The 17,926-nt window shown below is 37.6% G+C and overlaps 1 protein-coding gene across 1 annotated transcript; it reads right to left on the bottom strand.

Annotated features, from left to right (window-relative positions):
- Positions 1 to 5,305: 5,305 nt before the first annotated feature.
- LOC18428112 (Auxin efflux carrier family protein) lies at positions 5,306 to 7,316 on the bottom strand. Its single transcript, XM_006837151.4, has one exon. It carries the CDS (start codon positions 6,964 to 6,966, stop codon positions 5,596 to 5,598), a length of 1,371 nt encoding a protein of 456 aa, XP_006837214.1. The 5' UTR covers positions 6,967 to 7,316; the 3' UTR covers positions 5,306 to 5,595.
- Positions 7,317 to 17,926: the final 10,610 nt, after the last annotated feature.

The raw sequence follows: 17,926 nt of genomic DNA on the forward strand, positions 1-17,926 counted from the left end.
CTTGTGAGTCTAACCATGCATCCTTCCAGAATCTAACACGATTCCAGTTTGAGAACACTAAAGAGATACCAGCTATGGCTTCCATGCCCTTGAGGTCCTGAAGCTTGGAGGCCCCTAGGGTAACCAACCTGAAGCATTTACCCTATGCCTGTGTGACATGTTACCTTCTTCATTGGCGAATCTCCACCTCTACAAACCCATGTTGCAGTGTCTCAATTTCTGATGCCCAAATCCCCTTGTCTTTTGAGTGAGAATACATTTTCCCATCTTATCAGATGGAATTTCTGATTCCCAAGCTCCGCTTCAAAGGAACTCCCATTATTCTTACTTGCATTCTAACAACAAACATTTGAATTACACGTATATTGACAGGGTAGCCTTGATCAAAGTGATCCAGCCACGAAAGGACAGCTTTACTTCTAGGCTGCCAGTCATCTCTTAAATTTCTCTAGGAACCTGTCCCTGAAGGCTCTCTTTGGCTTCCCCAAATGCAACGGAAGGCTTGGGGTACCTGACAGGTAGTGTGTCTGTGCCACAACCTAGTCTTGCAGAAGTCTAAGGTGCTGTGGGGGGAGGGGGGGAACTCTGCTCCTCCCATAACCGTGGTCTTAGCCATGTTGACTTTGAGACCCATGGGGAACTCAAACCATCTGATAAACAGCGAAAGGCAGTTGACTTGGGAAGGGCGGGCACTGAAAAAGATGAAGTTATCATCTGCATATTGGAGGTGGTTAATGGTTACTCCTCTTATGGATGAGGGTTAATCTGAAGGGATGTGGTGATTATAGACGTTGGCAATGGAACAAAAAGGAATTGGGGGAACTCCATGAGGCAGTGGAATTGGGAAGGGAATGGGGGAACTCCATGATGGACCCTAGAGGGGAAGAAGTCATTGGGACTTCTATTGATAGCGATAGAAACATAGGCCAAAGAAATGCTCCCAGATATCCACGATCTCCATCTCTGCCGAAGCCCATAAATGCCATAGCCTGGTCTAGGATACGACAGTCGACATGATCATAAGCCTTCTTCAAAGTCCAGCTTCAGGATCAAGTCAGGACTTTTGAATTGAGTGCCTCGCTTGAATACACTCGGCAATCAAAGCCACATCAAGGATTTGCTGCCTTGACAAACGTGCCCTATGGCACTGAAATGACTTGGTTTAACCCTTGGCACAGGTGGGCAGCCAACCTCCATTGGCCAAAATTTTGTAGGAGCTATTAATGGGGCTCATAGATATACAGAGCACCTAGATCAGTGTTATGGTTCTAACTCTGGAGGTTATGGATGTGGCTTTTTTTGGAGGGGGGAGGATGGGGAACGAGGTAAACTGGCTTGAACATTGCAGTGGGTTTAGGCTCAGAGTTTGGAGGTTATGGATGAAGGTTTTGAGGGCTGAAAGGGTTTAAATTTATGGTGCCCGACTGAGAATAGGCCGGCAGGTTGTAATAAAGTGGAGTTTTGCCAAGTAATATGGGATTGGAGGGACCTTGCGCGGTTTCGAGATGGGCAGAAACTTTGGAGTTTCAGGGGTTGGAAGGACATGTATTACCCGTCGTTGCTGGAGGTGTATTTAGTGCTTTCTGGAAATTGGTTGGTTTTTAGAGAGAGAAATTGTGCAGAGTAGCGGTCAGCATTAGCAGACTTGGAGAAGAGAGGGGTTTTTCTAGAGGCAGTGGAATTGGGAGGGGGAAATAATTGGGATGGGTTGTTATGTGGCCGGGGGTGCTGGTTGATGGTGGCTACCTTCTCTCTCTGGTCTCCCCTGCATCGCCACCACTGCCTCTCCCTCACCTCCCTCTTCTCTCATTTCTCTTGCTCAAGGTCTAATCATGCAACCACATTGTTCTAGTCAATTTGAGATCTTTACATACCCCATTTCAGAAGTTATGGACAATCATATACAATTATAAAGTTCTCCCAATATGAAGTTTAGCAAGAGAAACAAGGAATCCTCAATGTTATGTCCATTGTCCATAACCTTCACAAAAGTTACTACAAAGATCAAATGTACAATAAAGTATTCTATAACCAAATCAAAACAAAAATGTTTTAGGATGATCATTTTGGCCCTAGACGTACTCATGCTGCTTATTATACGATACAACCATATAGTAATTCATTATACAAATATTCAAGCTGGAGACTCGGAATACGCACCATCCAACTTGATTCAGGCGAAACCTGAGCCTTGTTACCCGAAAAACACAGAAAAATAACAAGAAAGTTCGCCCGATCTCTTTTGTAGAACATAAGAAACTTAGCTGAGTCCAGAAGGGCTCTAGGAAGAGGAGGTCAGGGTGGGGGTGCCACAATGGGACATCTAGAATTCCATTCTCACCAGGTTCCAAGTAGCATCTTTTTTTTTTTTTAAAAAAAAGGAAACAAAGTGTTTTATGAAACTCACCCATGAGGACCTTACTAAGCCTTCCTAGACTCGAAGACTCTGTAGACTTTTTCAGGATTTTACAAATGGCAAAAATAAAAATGCACTTAAATCTTTAATATTAGATTTGGAATTTGAAAGGTGCCAAAAATCGAATCGCATTTTATATATGAAAGGCGGCATGCTTGGCAAGGTGAACCCAGTAATGAAGTTGGGAAGGAAAGAAATTCATGATAGGGAGAGTCCAACATCTTTACTCTAAAGGTGGAAGAGAGGAGTTGCAGACAGGGCAAAGGTCCCATATGTAGAACTCCTTGCATACGAATACACAACATGCTGCTGGTTCGCAAGAAAAAAGCAGCTCTATTGGGCTTGGTGGAAACCTTAAAAAATTTATAGGGGTAAATGTGGTGAAGACATCAGATAACTATCAGGCTTTTCAGAGACTAGATTAAAAATCTAAATGTTTTGTTATGGTAAGCTTAGAAACTTAAAATTATGCAAGAGGACAGGAAGATTCTGAGTTTTATAAATGCAGAGAAATACAAGAGATTGGTGTTGGAAGTTGAGAAAGGTCACAAAGGAGGGAGTATTCCATTGGACAGGACAAGGCTAGAAAGGAAAAAATAAGGTAAAATGGAAGATTGCTATAACGACTTTAGGGAGGTCCAAGAAAGGTTAAAAATGAAGGTGGAGTGAAGCAATGACAATATCAGTTATGGAACAAGAAAGTAGCAAACTGAGAAAGATAAGGATGAAGGAAAGGGATGTGTGCTATTGCTAAGCTCATCTCCGGCGGTGAGCAATCAAGACAAGTGCAAGTGACCAGGTCAAGGTTGTCTAATGGCTCAAGTTCCAAGGGTGTAACCTAAGATGGAACATAGTAACTAACTCTCCCTAAAATGGTCACCCACATTTTTAAATCTAACTCAATACATCACACATTGTGTAGGTGTCATCAATAAAATAGCCCCAAGGGCAAGTCTGTGGAGATGCCACAGAAGAATGTAGAGATGGAATATTCTGTTAACAAACAAAACAAAAAGAAAAAAAATGTGAAGGAAGGGCCCGAAAAAGAAATGTTGACTGTAGAGGTGCCCAGTTGGTGACTACAGAACCCTTACACAATATAGGGAAGGTAAATTGGAAATTTTAGAATCTGAAAGGTAAATTTGCAGGGTAGAGAGCCGAGCAATAAGATGCAGGGTATAAAATAGGTGATAACTAAGGAATGCAGTACCATAATGAGCTCAAAAACAACGAAGAGGGACTCGACTGAGTGGAAAGGGGTGAAATGGCATCCAATACCATGATGACAATCATAAGGTCACACAAACAAGAAATCTGAAAGAGGAGGAGGCGGAGAGGCCCCTGAGGAGGGGGCGGGGGGGGGGGGGGGGGGGGGGGGTTGTAGTTGTTCGGATAGAGGGGAGCAAAAGAGGAAAAAGGTACTAATACATAAAGAGAAGTTTTATGCAAATGTCACACATTGAAATATTGGAGCTCGAGAGGAGTTTGATGTGAAGGGTAAGAACCAAAATGAAGGGTAGTAGGAGCAAATAGTGGTCAAGAAGACAAGGGATTAAAGAATTGTGAAAAGGACATTGACAGACTTCCGACCCTTTAAGATGATACAGCAACCAATCAACTCAAAATTGATAGTTATTGTGTTATACTCTGTTGTACTACCATCAATCAAAATAGGTCACATGTAAACAACTAATCAAGCAACAAAAGACAGATCTCCAAAGAAAATCTAAGAGTGCCGACTTGTGTTTTTGGGTGGCATTGTGGGGGGAGTGGGTGCTGTGCTGGAAGGATACGTAGAGTGGCAGTTAGTCAATGTACAGAAACTTTGATGTTCTCTTCCACTATTAGCTCTCTTTTATCTCAATTATTGTTATCTCCCCCTAATGCGTCCTGCCATATATACATGCAAATTGGATTAAAGAGTCTCAGATATGTAAATATAAGCACATGTAAGAAGCTTTTTCCTGATTTCTAAGGAATGGATCTAAAGTTCTCACAAATTTCAAAAGACATATAGGGCACCTATTAAGGGAAATAACAGAGGAGTGATTGTTTACCATAAATCCTCTGAGTTAGACAGAGACTACAGATGAGCATCAACATAACAGAGCGACATAAGGAACTGCCTATATTGTTTCTCTCTTTTTATTGAGAAGAGTTAATTGCGTAACTATTTAATGAGTTACTTAGTTTAATTTCTGGCCCGTATTCCTTTGCATTAGAGGGATTTCAACCCTAGACCTTTTTCTTTTAACCACCAGATGTTTCACCATTGGACCAAAGGTGAGACATAGCCTTCTTAGGCTTATGTACAGCTTTGATCCTTGGTAAAAAGGATAAAAAGTCAGAAATCTTTGCAAAAACTGCTTATAGACTTAACAATAGTTCTGTCTCTTTTAGTTATACTATGATATTGGGTCAGTCACCCCTAATGATAACAACTTGCAAATGCCTATTAAACAAAGGTATGGTTTTCTTGAACGATGAAAACTAGAAACTACTAATAGAGGAATCTCAAGCCAAATTCCTAATTCCAAGTTGAATTTGAAAAGCAGAGTTCACGAGCCCACCAAAATTGTGCATCACAATCAATTAAGCCAATTCTGGTTAAGTTAACCAGAATTGAAGGGTACAACTAGCTTCTTGTGGTGCTATAGATTATGATAATATCAGTCAGGAGAAAGGCAACTTCTAGCGCTTTACTATTTGATAAAAAATAATAATAAATCGAATTCAAATCAGATCATGAAGTTCTCAAAAGGTAATTGCCACACATTATATCAACCATCCGTTCCCCACCAACTCATTACGACCATCCTCTCAATCATAACGTCCAATAAAAGGTTTAGAAAGTGACAAAAAACAAGACAATGAAGGGAGTACAATCTCTTCATCAATCAGTGCCATTCATTTATTAATTGAGCATCATGAAGGAGAATAAACTGACATTTTACAAGTAGGAGATGCATTCCCAGGTTAACAGCGAACAGCCCAATGAACCCAAACTAGTGAATCATCACCAAACACAATGATAATGCACTGGTTTGGTGATAGCGCCCAAACTAGTGCATCATCACCAAACAAAATGATAATGCACTCGTTTGGTGATGATGCCCAAACTAGTGCATCATCACCAAACACAACAATAATGCACATCTATATACAGATTCCCCACAAACTCAAACATGCAAAAGAAACTTGAAGTACACAACAATGAAGAAGGAGAGAGAGAAAATCCCACAGGCATGTTGCCAAAAAAGAATCGCAGAGGCCTCACTCACTGCATAACCCCTCAAGCTTGCAATTGCACCCAATAAGATGGCACTTGGTGTGGTATAATGGAGAAGTAACACAAACTGATACATCTTGTCGCCATCAACCAAGAAACCCAACTTATCGGCAGCTAAAACCACCAAAATCCCCACAAATGGGAGCACCAAAAGCCTTGTAATAATAATCCCCAAAGTAGTTTTTAACCCAAGCTTCGATTCATTGGGCCCTTCAGCCATCATTCCCCCTAGAATCAGCATAACAGAAGGCACCATTGCACCAGCTAAAATTTCCAAGCTATCTGTAAAAAAAGATAGTGGTGCATCTTGTCCAAAGACAAAACTCTTCAACTGTGGAACCATTCCGACTATTACTCCCAATAAAGAAGCCAGAGTTGGAGGCTGGAGTACATGCCTAATTGGGGTTTCTTCTGCCACAATTCGGATTTTTCGCACTACCTTAGGCTCCGCGAAGCACCTGATAGACTTGTGGCTGGCTCTAGGGCTAGAATTAGGGCTTGAACCACCTTCATCCATCAAATTAAGATCCAAATCAGGAAAGCCACTATGCGAAACTCCTGATAAGCTCCCAAAAACCCTAGCAATGAAAGGCGTTTTCGAGTGTACAGTCTCCTTGTCCTCCATACCAGGCCACTCAGCCTCAACCAACAGCGGCTTGCTAAGGTTCCCCGTTTCAACAACCTCATGTTCAAGTTTATCTGAAACAATCTCATAGTACTCTAATGGTGGCTCCATCATATGATAAACCAGTGTATAAACAAGAAGCACTGCAACCCATTGAGCAAAGGAAACATAGGCCAAACCAGTTCGATGACAGTGCAGGCCAAATGGGTGATCTGAACTATGGCAAACTGAGCCAACAATGGCGACAGAGAGATTCCCTGTGTTACCAAACCCAGTCATAATTACAGTGAATCTGAAGAATTCAGGAGGCGGCTTACAAATTAGGGCCACACAGTACCCAAGAAGGCACCCGATCGATGTGGATAAGAGAACATTTACAGGAATAAACCACCATTGCCTAACGTTTTCTAGGGTTATGGAACTGCCCAAGTGAGTGAAGATCAGGCATGGCAAGAAGAGAACAAACACCAGTTTGCTAAGCAATTTGAATGTGGATTTGGTGAGAACCTGGAGATTGGGGTGAGCTAGGGTTAAACCTACTATGGTGAGGCATAGAAGCTTCATCAATGGCACCACCGCGCTAAGCAGGCTCTGGCTTTCGCTGGAAATCGGGTTCTTGGCCAAAATCTCCGCCATTTTTATCAGGGAAATGAAAATTTCACTGTTTTGAATAGAAGGAAACAAAGAGTTGGATTTATGACGAGAAGGACGTGAAAAAACGATCTAGGGTTTCTCAAATGCAAGAGCATAAGCTGGTCATCCGTTCGCGGGTAAAATCTCAGCCATTTTTGACGGAGAGAAGGTGTCACGAGATCAAATAAGTAACTGAGGATATTTCAAGAGATCAAATGAGTAAAAGAGGAGATTTCAAGATCGAAGATGATAATCGACGAGAAATTAGGGTTTCCTTTTGAGAATTAGGGCAATCGGCGCGTAGTCCCAGAGACTCTAGGGCATCCTCCCCATGCAAAGTTACAAACTCGTTCGTTAGTAAGAGAGACAAAAAAATCTTAAGAAGTAACTTCACAACATTGATCACATATTTTAAATGACAAATAATCCCAAGATTAACCCACAAAAAATTTTAGGTGGGTCTTGAAAATTTTTTATTTTAAACTGAGTTTGATCAATAAAATAAATAGAGCCACCCAATTTCATATCTGGTCTTCCTTTGTAACCACCTTATACTAAATATAATTCGAAGTATCACCCAATTACACATTCAATGTTCAAGATTAATTCTTTCCATAAAATAAAACGTCTCTCCCAATGTGAAAAGGCAACGTGTTTGTTATTCACCACTTTTTTCTCTCCCAATGCGAAGGCAATGCATTTGTTATTTACCACTTTTTTCTTTCCAGCCGTTTTCCATGTTAGAGTTTATGTCCTTAATAATTGGGTATTTTTAAGAGTGGACTCATAAAAATTATGTCATTTTAGGAAAATTTATACTTGATAAAACTATTTACTCAAGGACACAGATTCTATGAGTCCATTTAAAAATGAGTCGACTCTTAAAAATCTATAACATGGACATCATGAATATAAATAAATGGTAAGAAATAAAAATAATGATTTTATAAAAAAAAAAACATTTTGACCGTTAATTTCAATTGTTTTTACATGGACCACCTATTTGCATCTTTTTTAAAATGGATGCTTTATAGTTTATACCGTATGATTGCATATTTTAAAAATGTGGTCTAGCCCACATGAAACAATTTTCCTTCCTGAAATGAGTGATCCACCCCATTTTTCTCTTATTTCCATAACTCATTCCTTGAACTTCATAAGAGATTGTCAATAAAAAGTTTATTAAGATTCTTCAAATTAGAAAATTTTAAATAACTGTCATTGTCATTATCTTGAACACAACTCTACAGGAGGATCTGACAGTCCAAAAGTCGAATAGCTATGATCAATCTAAAAGATATTATTTTTTAGGCAGCTGTAGGGGAGGAATGACATTTATTTATTTATTATTTTTGGGTATTTTCAATAGTTTGAAGCATAGTTAGTAAATTAGGGAATAATAAAATATCAGCATACCAAAAAGTCAATAAAGTCGGAAAAAAAAATCGGTTCAAAAATACGAATTGCCAAAAAATAAGGTAAGTTATAGAATCGTGAATATTTAGGATTTGGTTCAAAAAATCGCAATGAAAAAAATAGGATATGTAAAGATGACACAATATAAAATTATGATTTGCAGCTATTGTATAGATATATTAATATCATTAAACATTTATTTTATAGTCTTCCTTGTATCATTAAAGTAATACTTGATAATTTTTTGCTGAAATTTCAATAAATACAGCAACAATGCTTACTCTGTTGTCATAACACAAAACATATTGTAGATTTATTGGAGCATAAAATGGAACAACAACAACAATTATAGGAACTAATTAGCAAATAATAAGAACTGTGAATCAAGGTATAGGATTCTTTTTCAAAGAAAAAAAATGGAAAACACCATCAATATAGGATTGCAATTAATTAAAACACAAACCCCAAATATGTAAAATAGTGGTCCATCCAAAATGCTATGCTGTATACACCAATGAAATAAAAAATAAAAAAATAATAAAAAAAGAAATTATTGAAACTTCTCTATGCATGTAAAAAACAACAAAATACTTAAGAAAATTCGAATCTCGCACTGAATTCCTTGCTACTAAATCTTCAGTATCATTGGATCTCTTTTGCTTTTTTATAAGGACACTTTGGGTTTAAAGAAAAAAAAACGATTTTTCATTGGGTTGCTCTTCTTCTAATTCTACCTATTATTTGGTGAGACAAGCAATTTGATTTTATTATTTTTTGGGGGACTATATTACTAGTATTTTTTCGTCCATATTTTTTAAGGGAACTCATTAATAAAAAATTTGTGGAATTTTTTTGTTAAATCAAGATTTTTAATGCACTCCCATTGTTAATGTACTTATCTTTAAACCAAAATTTAATACTATTACGTCAATGAAGAAACAAAGATATACGGAAGAAGTTTTTTTGGAAAGTTGTTTTTGAAAAAAGATAAAATATGGATTTATATCAGCTTCATTAAAAATACAATGTTTTGAAAAACTCTGAGTTCTAAATGGATTTAAAACTTTTTTAAATGGAGACTTGCTAATTATGTTCTGAAGAAGTAGCATCCCCAAAATTTGTAGTCCTAAAATTTCTTCTAGGATTTACTTAAGGGGAAATTAACCAAAGAACTCTGCCCAAGAGCATATAATTTGCCATTACGTAATTTTGAAATTTATTTATACTCCATCATATTATCTCTAATAAAATATGTTAATGTAATAAAGCTCCTACTGCAATTTGATACTAGGTTCTATCCAAATTTCTTACTTTTTGGCTATCTATCATGCTAAAAAGATACCTCCCCGTCAGGAGTTGCTAAAAAGAAGGAGCGGATGGTACCAAGGGTTTTGGTGGAGGAGCAGGGTTGCCAATAGTCGTGTTGGACTCTGTGGAAGGTATTGCCTTGGAGGATGTTCCTCAGCTTTCTGGAGGAGGAGAAGGTGAGGATAATCCCTTTTTTCAAGAATCTGATGTCGAGGGTCAGAGGTTGGAAGAGGCTGAATTCGTTCCACCTCTTAATGTGTTGCCTTCTGATGGTCACCTCTAAGTGTGTTGCCTTTTGATGACCATCATAAAGAGGTTTTACCTTGGTCCTCAAAGCTTTTGAGTTATGAAGTTGGAGATGTTCACTATGAAAATATGCTTTTTGATGTGGGGATAACTTATGCAACTGATTGAGAAGTTTAGAGCTATTTTCCTACTTAGACAATTGATTGAGAAGTTTAGAACGAAGATAAAAGATTTCCATATAGCTTTTATTAATCTAGAGAAGTTTATGATATAATTGTTAAGTATACTTCTATCACAAAAAAGACTATGAACATTGATCGAGTTATTAATGACTTATGCTTTGGCTTTGAAAAAGCATGAACACTTAGTCCCAATTATATGAAAATGGATTACAATGAAATATGAGATTTAATTTGGGTACACTCTAATAATAAGAAAATGGAAATATATTACCTGAGATTTACTTAAAACTCATCAAATCCATTAGGTGCACGGAAGGCTAAAAAAATCTATTACGCGCTGACAGGTAATCCATTGTGCCCGCGTCCTCTAATGAAAAGAAAGTCTATCTCCCACTATAAACTCTCTCTTTCTATCTCTTATTACCCTCTCTCTCTAAAATCCGATGTCCAAACACTGCTGCTCTTAACGCTGCCGCGAAATTAATTTTCCAGCGCTTTTTTCAGGCCGATTCAAGGTAAGACATTGATCCCTAATTTAAAATTTTTTTTTTAGAATTTGGTAATATTATTTGAAGGAATTCAGGTGAAGATTGGTCTTAGTCTTGATGATTTATTTTTCTTTTCTTTTTTGGAATTAGCAGTGAATATTGGATTCTCTTTCTATGTGAATTGGGAATATTGAATTCGGTTCAAGTTTTTATTGAAGAACATTTAGTTTTTTTAGGTTTTTCTTTTCTTTTTTGGAATTAGCAGTGAATATTGGATTCTCTTTCTATGTGAATTGGGAATATTGAATTCGGTTCAAGTTTTTATTGAAGAACATTTAGTTTTTTTAGGGGAATTTGGTGATGATCTTTTTAGTTATTTCTGTGAATTTATTTATTGGATTTAAGGGGTTTTGGGGGGTTTTATGAGTATGGGCGATTCTTTTATTTTTTATTGAGTTTCTTTTGATCATGTTTATAGTGAAAATACATATTTATTTATTATTTGTTTTCTGTTTTAAGCAATTGGGCTCGTATGAATTCTTTAAAAGAAAGAAAATTTTACTTTATTTGTTTTTATTAAATTGAATTTCTTATTTTTCATTTTCTATTAATTACAACAAATCTGAGTACATGGAATCTTCTATTACATTGAATAAAATCTGAGTACATGGAACCTTCTATTACATTGAATAATACCTTCTTTTTTTCTTTTTCTTTTTTCAATTTTTATGTTAATTTGGATTTCAGTTCTGGATATCTTTTTCTTCATGGTAAATTATGTTCTATTGCTAAATTTCTAAAATTTCTTTTATATTAATAATAAAAGATAATTATATCTCAGTAATTTATTCTAGCTAAATTCTGATCGGATATTGGGTTTCTACTGGATTTTTAAGCTTTTTTGTTGGCAGAGTCCAGGTAAAACTGGTTTTGATCTTACTGAAATCAATTTCTTATATATATATATATATATATATATATATATATATATATATATATATATATATATATATATATATATATATATATATATATTTATATATATATATATATATATATATTTATATATATATATATTTACGAATTCTGAATTGATGGGAGACTTCTTTGAAATGACTGTACTGTTATAGTTCCCTGAAATTGATTTAGTTGGAATAGTTGGCTTGTGATAGTTTCATCATTATCGAGCTCTGTCCATTACATTACCCTATGTTCTTCTTGCCTGCTTTGTACATTGGAGCGAAACATACTCGGGAGAAATCAATAGCTGTAATGCACATCCATATCTGATGATATTAGCGCATTTTATAGAAATCATATAAATTTTAGTTGAAAAATTAGTGGAAAATGGCTTAATTTTCGAAGAACAGTATCTGGTGAAATTGAAGTATGGTTCCATGTGTTGGTCAATTCTCAAGCTCCAGGTTTACGTATGGGCGGAAGATCAGAATTCCCTCTAGCTTGTAATTGGTAGTTAGACAGTCCTTAGAAAGCAAGTCTTGTGATTTCTTTTCTTTTCTGCTGATATTTAGTATTCAAGGGATCACTATTTTTGCCAAAATTTGAACATAGTAAGAATTTCGTACTGAATATATCTTACTTCTATTCCAAATGGTTTACTTTTCGCCATTCTTGGCAGATCTTTTTGCAATATGCTTTCCAAAGTTTTCACCAAATTTTCTTTATTTTATGAGTTAATGAACCATAATTTATTTATTTTATGAGTTAATGAACCAGAATGTTTTATTTTATGAATTAATGAATTCCATGCTTTCTTAAAGAGAAAAAACAAGAAGAAAAAAGACAAGCAAAAAAGAAGTCACATAACTTTTAAGCCACAAACTGATTGGAGAGGAGCTTTAGTAGAGAGTTCAACTTATGGCGTTGCTATGCATTCTTGTTTCTTCGAGAACTAGTAATTTCACATTGTTATGCAACTTTTTCCTCCCTCTATCTTTTCAGTTTTCAGTGACAGTCTTGTATGCTAAATTGAATTGCATATGTAAACCATTATCTGTTATATTTTGCCAGTATTCCATGCCTGTCCTTTTCCAAATAATGCATAATTTGAATTTTGAAGCATATCCAAACTATTTGTTGGTTTTAAAGTCCTCACGTGGCGAGTTCATCTTTACTGGGAAGGTCAATTTCCTAACAAGGTGGCACTTTTACCGAAGTCTTTGTGCACTCTTTCTCTCTCTTATTTTTATTGTTGTATTTTTATACCCGAGGAAAAAAGGCTTCACTGAGAAGCTGCTTCATACTGTTAATGTCTTGGCTACTGTCTCCTCTTTTCTTTTCTTTTCTTTTTTTTTTCTTGCTCACCTGTGAAAGCATATCAACTTGCATTCTCTTTTTAGTTGATACAAATGTACATTATTTCACCTGTCAATTGTGTTTATTATTTATCCTTTTGTTGCCTGGACATGATTATGAGCACATCTAGAACAACATTTTCTTTTCTTGTTATGTTTTCATATATTTTGATTGTATAGGATATGAAACACCCACTTAATGGTAAGTGTATTTGAGAGGTTTCACCTGATGTATGTAGCATAGTGTTGTACTTCACTTCTATTACATAAATAAAATGTTTGGGTTTCTTCTCGAAAGATAATTTTCTTTATCTATTTTTTGATACATCTAGTGAACTAGGACTGATGAGAGATGTAGAGATATCACAAAAATCGTCAATAAAGAGCAAGAGCTATAGAGAGTGCGGCTTTGGAAAGTGAATAGAGGTACAACCCAAACAGTAACAATGTATTTCCCAGGTTGTATTTAGATATTACCCAAACAATAACAATGTATTTCCCAAGTTGTATTTAGATACTACCCTAACAGTAATAATCCATTTGCAGGTAATGTATTACGCCAATAATATATTTCATTAACAATATATTTCCAGGTATCCAAACGACCCCTAAGAGTAAAGCTACTTCGAGATATGTGGTGAACCTACGGAGGATGAGTATGGCTCTTGCTAAATCAAGTGTGCCTTGTTTGAGTATGATCGAATCATGGCTTGGTCTATGGATTTCAAGCATAGGCCAAGGATTGTTTCAACGACAGTCTAAAGCTGTCTCGAGATGGCTTAACCTATCTCAGTTTTAACGGCAGTCTAAAGCTGCCTAGAGATGACTTAACACATCTCAGTTTCAACGGTAGTCTAAAGATTCCCAAAGATGGCTTAACCCATCTCAGTCTTAGAATAAGAAGCTAGACCTACAATAGTGAAAGCTGTGGAATATTCCTTCTCGGCCTCGGCTAGGCCAATAGCCATAGGAGTGTTAAGTTGCAATCCCTCCTCGTCCTCACTGTCACGAAGAGCGACAGTAAGCTCTTGGTTCAGAGAGATGGAGAAATTCTTAGGAGGAACAGGGGAAGACATTTTTTTCTTTAAAAAAAGAAGAAGATGAAGAACTGAAAATCGTTGGTAAGATAGATTGACTACTAGGGTAGCTGGTGGATTTATAGATGTAAGGACCAAAGCTTTTCCGGCCATAGTAACACACACGGTGGTAGGAGTCCGTTGAGAAGGGGTAACGACATGTGGGAAGTGTTTTTCAAAGGGGGGAAACTCCGTCTGTGAAGGAGGAGCATTGCCGTCTGTGAAGGAAGAGAGAAGAGCAACGCTGCACGTGAAAATTCAGCACTGCACGTAAAAGTCAGTGTCGCGCGTGAAAAGTCAGCACCGCGCATGAAGTTGAGGAAGAACATCGTCGTCTTTGTAGTGAGAAGCATTGCCGCCTGTGAAGAGAAAGATGGAGTGGTGCCATGTGTGTAGCGCCAGCTGTGCAACGTTGAATGTGTCACTGTCATGCATGGACAATGAACGCCACCTGCCTACTGCATGCTAACATGCATGCCACCTGTCAAGTTGTATACCACTGAGACTGCCACTTGGTGAACCCCAGGCTGCCACCTCCCACCTTTGTGATACTTAAGCCCCCCTCTCTCATTTTCTCCTCCACGCCATGCTCATTTTCTCACCCTTGAGAAGCCAAACACTTAAAATTCCGCCCCTTTGGAGCCTTTGTTTGAGGAGCTAGAGAAGTGGATTGTGTGAGGGATTTTGGGGGCACCATTGCATACATGTAAGTAGATCAACTACCTCGTAGGTCCTTAAGCATGAATTGAACATGAATAAAGCATGATAATGAGCATGAGTAGTAGTATAAGTAATGGATGTCTATGTACACTGTTATGTTGTGACTTCCAGCAATACCTCTTACCTTAGCATGACAAAAATGGGTAGTAAATCTTCCTTGTTTGTCATGGAAAGTTTGTGATTATATGCTTTTATGTATCTAATGGAAATCGAGAAAGGTTTATGATAAGATTTGGCATGAGTTAAAACTTAAGTGATTATTTTGATAAGTGATACTACGACTGTGCTGCAATTTTCAAGAAGAATCTATGTTTTTATAATTTACTTTTGACCTATCAAATGACATCCAAATGCCTTCAAAATACCCCCATTTGAAATATACATGGGTCTAATAAAATGTTCATGTTTAAACCTTGCTCAAATTCCTTATAACTGGAGAGCTATACTTAAAATTGCGCAAGTAGGTCATTATTGACAGATTTCACAAGAAAACTCAAAACTGATATCTCTGTTGTCATGAATTTTGACTGACCAAATAGACTCCATTTTCTTCCAAACTAATTTCATTTGAAAGATCCATGAGTGTGCTTGTAATCACATGTTGAACACATTTTGAAATTCCTCCTAGTTTGGGAATTATGCAATTATTTGAGAAGGCATAACACTGCCTCTATTACACAACAGATTTCAGATGGAATGACTGTATTCTCTTAAGCTTTTGAAGAGCCAAACGAGATCCAAATGGTTTTAAACCACTCCCATTTGAAATATAGGTGTGTCTAATATAAAATTTTTTTTGTAACCATCATTAAAATCCGAACGAATTAAAAGTTATGCCTATTTATGATTGGATGCCACTGCCCGAATTTGTAGGAAATGTGACATTGACACTATCATTCCGTGATATTGATACTGTTATTTTGGGTTACTGATACTGACATTCTGTGATGCTGATAATGTTATCATGTGATACTGATACTGTCACCCTGTGTATATGACGTGGGGATCTTGTTATATGAATAATAAACACTGTGATATGTGTAATGAACACTACGCAATGGGTCTTCCATTGGTAGTGTATTGTCTGATTCTATTATCAGAATACTGCCATATGTGTAATGAACACTACATAATGGGTCCTTCGTTGGTAGTTTACTGTTTGATTATGTTATATAGATATTGCGATTCAGTTATATTTGAGTCTGTTATATGTGTCATGACCGCTATGCAATGGGTCCTCCATTAGTAGTAGATACTGTGATTCTATTATATGTGAGATTATTATGTCTGCCCTGACCGCTATGCAATGGGTCCTCCATTGGTAGTTGGATTCGTGATTCTACTATACTAAAAACTGATATCTATGATATGACTACTACACACTATACCTCGACTCCGACTCCTATGATCGGAGTGAAGTCGAGAGGTGACTGTAAGTAATAGAGTGGGTCGCACCCCCCAAGTTGTCATGGGCACTACGCATTGGGTCTTCCAATGGCAGTGTAACGCCCTCTTTCCTAAGGGCATAAGGAGAGGGTCATGTCTTGCAAGCCTACAGCCTATCGAAAACCCTAAAGCACACTGGGGATGTGTGCGTGAGTGATGATATTACGAAGTGGGACCTCCACTTGTTATATCTTTTATCTTCAATGAGGGTAGAAGTTCCAAATTATAGGATTAGCTTAGCCTGATCGATGTGACTTATATTTCGGGAGTAAGCCTATCTGAATTACGTATTATGTAGTACTCTGTATGATTGTCTGACTGTGACTGTAATAAGCATCGATGTAATTGCCATTTTGGGAAATAGTAGATGCTCCGACATCTGAACGATACTCTTGTTATACTAGTAGTGTACATATCTTGATGCATGACCCTACTTTCTGATGCCAGTACGATCTTTGATGAACTGTAGGCCATGTTATTATTTATGATGGTAAGAAGGAATGCAAGGGTAGTAATCTACTTACTAGGCTTATAGCTCACTCCGTTTACTTTCATTTGTGCAGAGTGATAACACTTGACTGTGGGAGTCGTGCAGCGGGGTGGTGACGACAGGCTTTTGAAGCTTCAGACCTGTTCAGGATTTCTTTTTAGCCTAGTAGGTGTCTGGTGGCGTGGCCACATGTTTTTTGTTTGATGTAATGAAATATCAGGCTTGTAGGCCAGGAACAATATTGTAAAGAATTTTTGGAGATGGAATGTATACTTAATGTTTTTAAATTATTCGGTCTTTTGTGCTTGTTGGCTGAGTTTTATTTATTTCTCGTGGTTTGCTTTGATTCCACAATTATAACAAGTGTTGATGCCACTCCTACCTGAGTGACGTAGGGGACCTCCGGTGGCAATCCTGCACTCTGTCGCACTCTTGTATGGGACGGCAGGGGTCAGGGGACGAGGTCATGACAATTATGGTATTAAAGCAGCTAGGTTATGATTCTTGGCCTAGGGAGTTTAGAAATGTCTTTAGCAGAGTTTTGAGAAGATTAGTAATTGAGAGCTTGTGTCTTCTTAGGTTGAAGATGCCGAGGACAGGGGCCAATAATGCGAGCTTCAGTAACGAAAACACCGAGGCCCTTGATGAGTTTGTCAGGACCTTAGGGGCCATGACACATATGATGAAGGAAGCAATGGCTGCCCCGTCTACCCCGCTGCTGACTTGAACGATAATAGCTTTGGAGGTTGGTTCCTCCGACCTTCATGGGGCTTGGAGGAGTAGAGAAAGCTGAGAGATGGAGAAGAGCTTTGAAGCTTTGAACTGTACTGATGAGCAAAAATTGAGGCTAGGCACTTTCATGCTTGAAAGAGTCGCTGAGCACTAGTGGGGCTTAGTGAAGCAGTCTTGGGAGGAGTCAGGAACAGAGACAAGCTGGGGAAATTTTCTAGAATTTTTTAATGAGAAGTACTTTTCTGATTTTGTGAGGGAAAGAAAAGAAGAGAATTCATTGAGCTGCAGCAGGGGAATCTCTCAGTGGAGCAATATGCAACCAAGTTTGCTGAGTTATCATGGTATGTGTCACATATCATTAATACTGAGGCGCGGAAAGACAACAATTTTGAGAGAGGTCTTAGGCCCGACATAAGGGGGAGGGTGATATCAGCAAATCTTAAAACCTTCTCCTCATTGGTGGACTTGGCCATGAAAATTGAGAGGGACTGTGAAGAGTCCTGGCTGGAGGAAATTGGAGGATGGGACTAGCCCCGTTTGGAAG

Source organism: Amborella trichopoda, chromosome 13, assembly GCF_054954075.1.
Source record: "Amborella trichopoda isolate Santa Cruz 75 chromosome 13, AtrichopodaSantaCruz75HAP2 v2.0, whole genome shotgun sequence".
Lineage (NCBI taxonomy): Eukaryota > Viridiplantae > Streptophyta > Magnoliopsida > Amborellales > Amborellaceae > Amborella > Amborella trichopoda.

Bases quoted from the DNA above. Each gene is read 5' to 3' on its own strand.
- LOC18428112 (XM_006837151.4), bottom strand. From the start codon at position 6,966: ATGGCGGAGATTTTGGCCAAGAACCCGATTTCCAGCGAAAGCCAGAGC.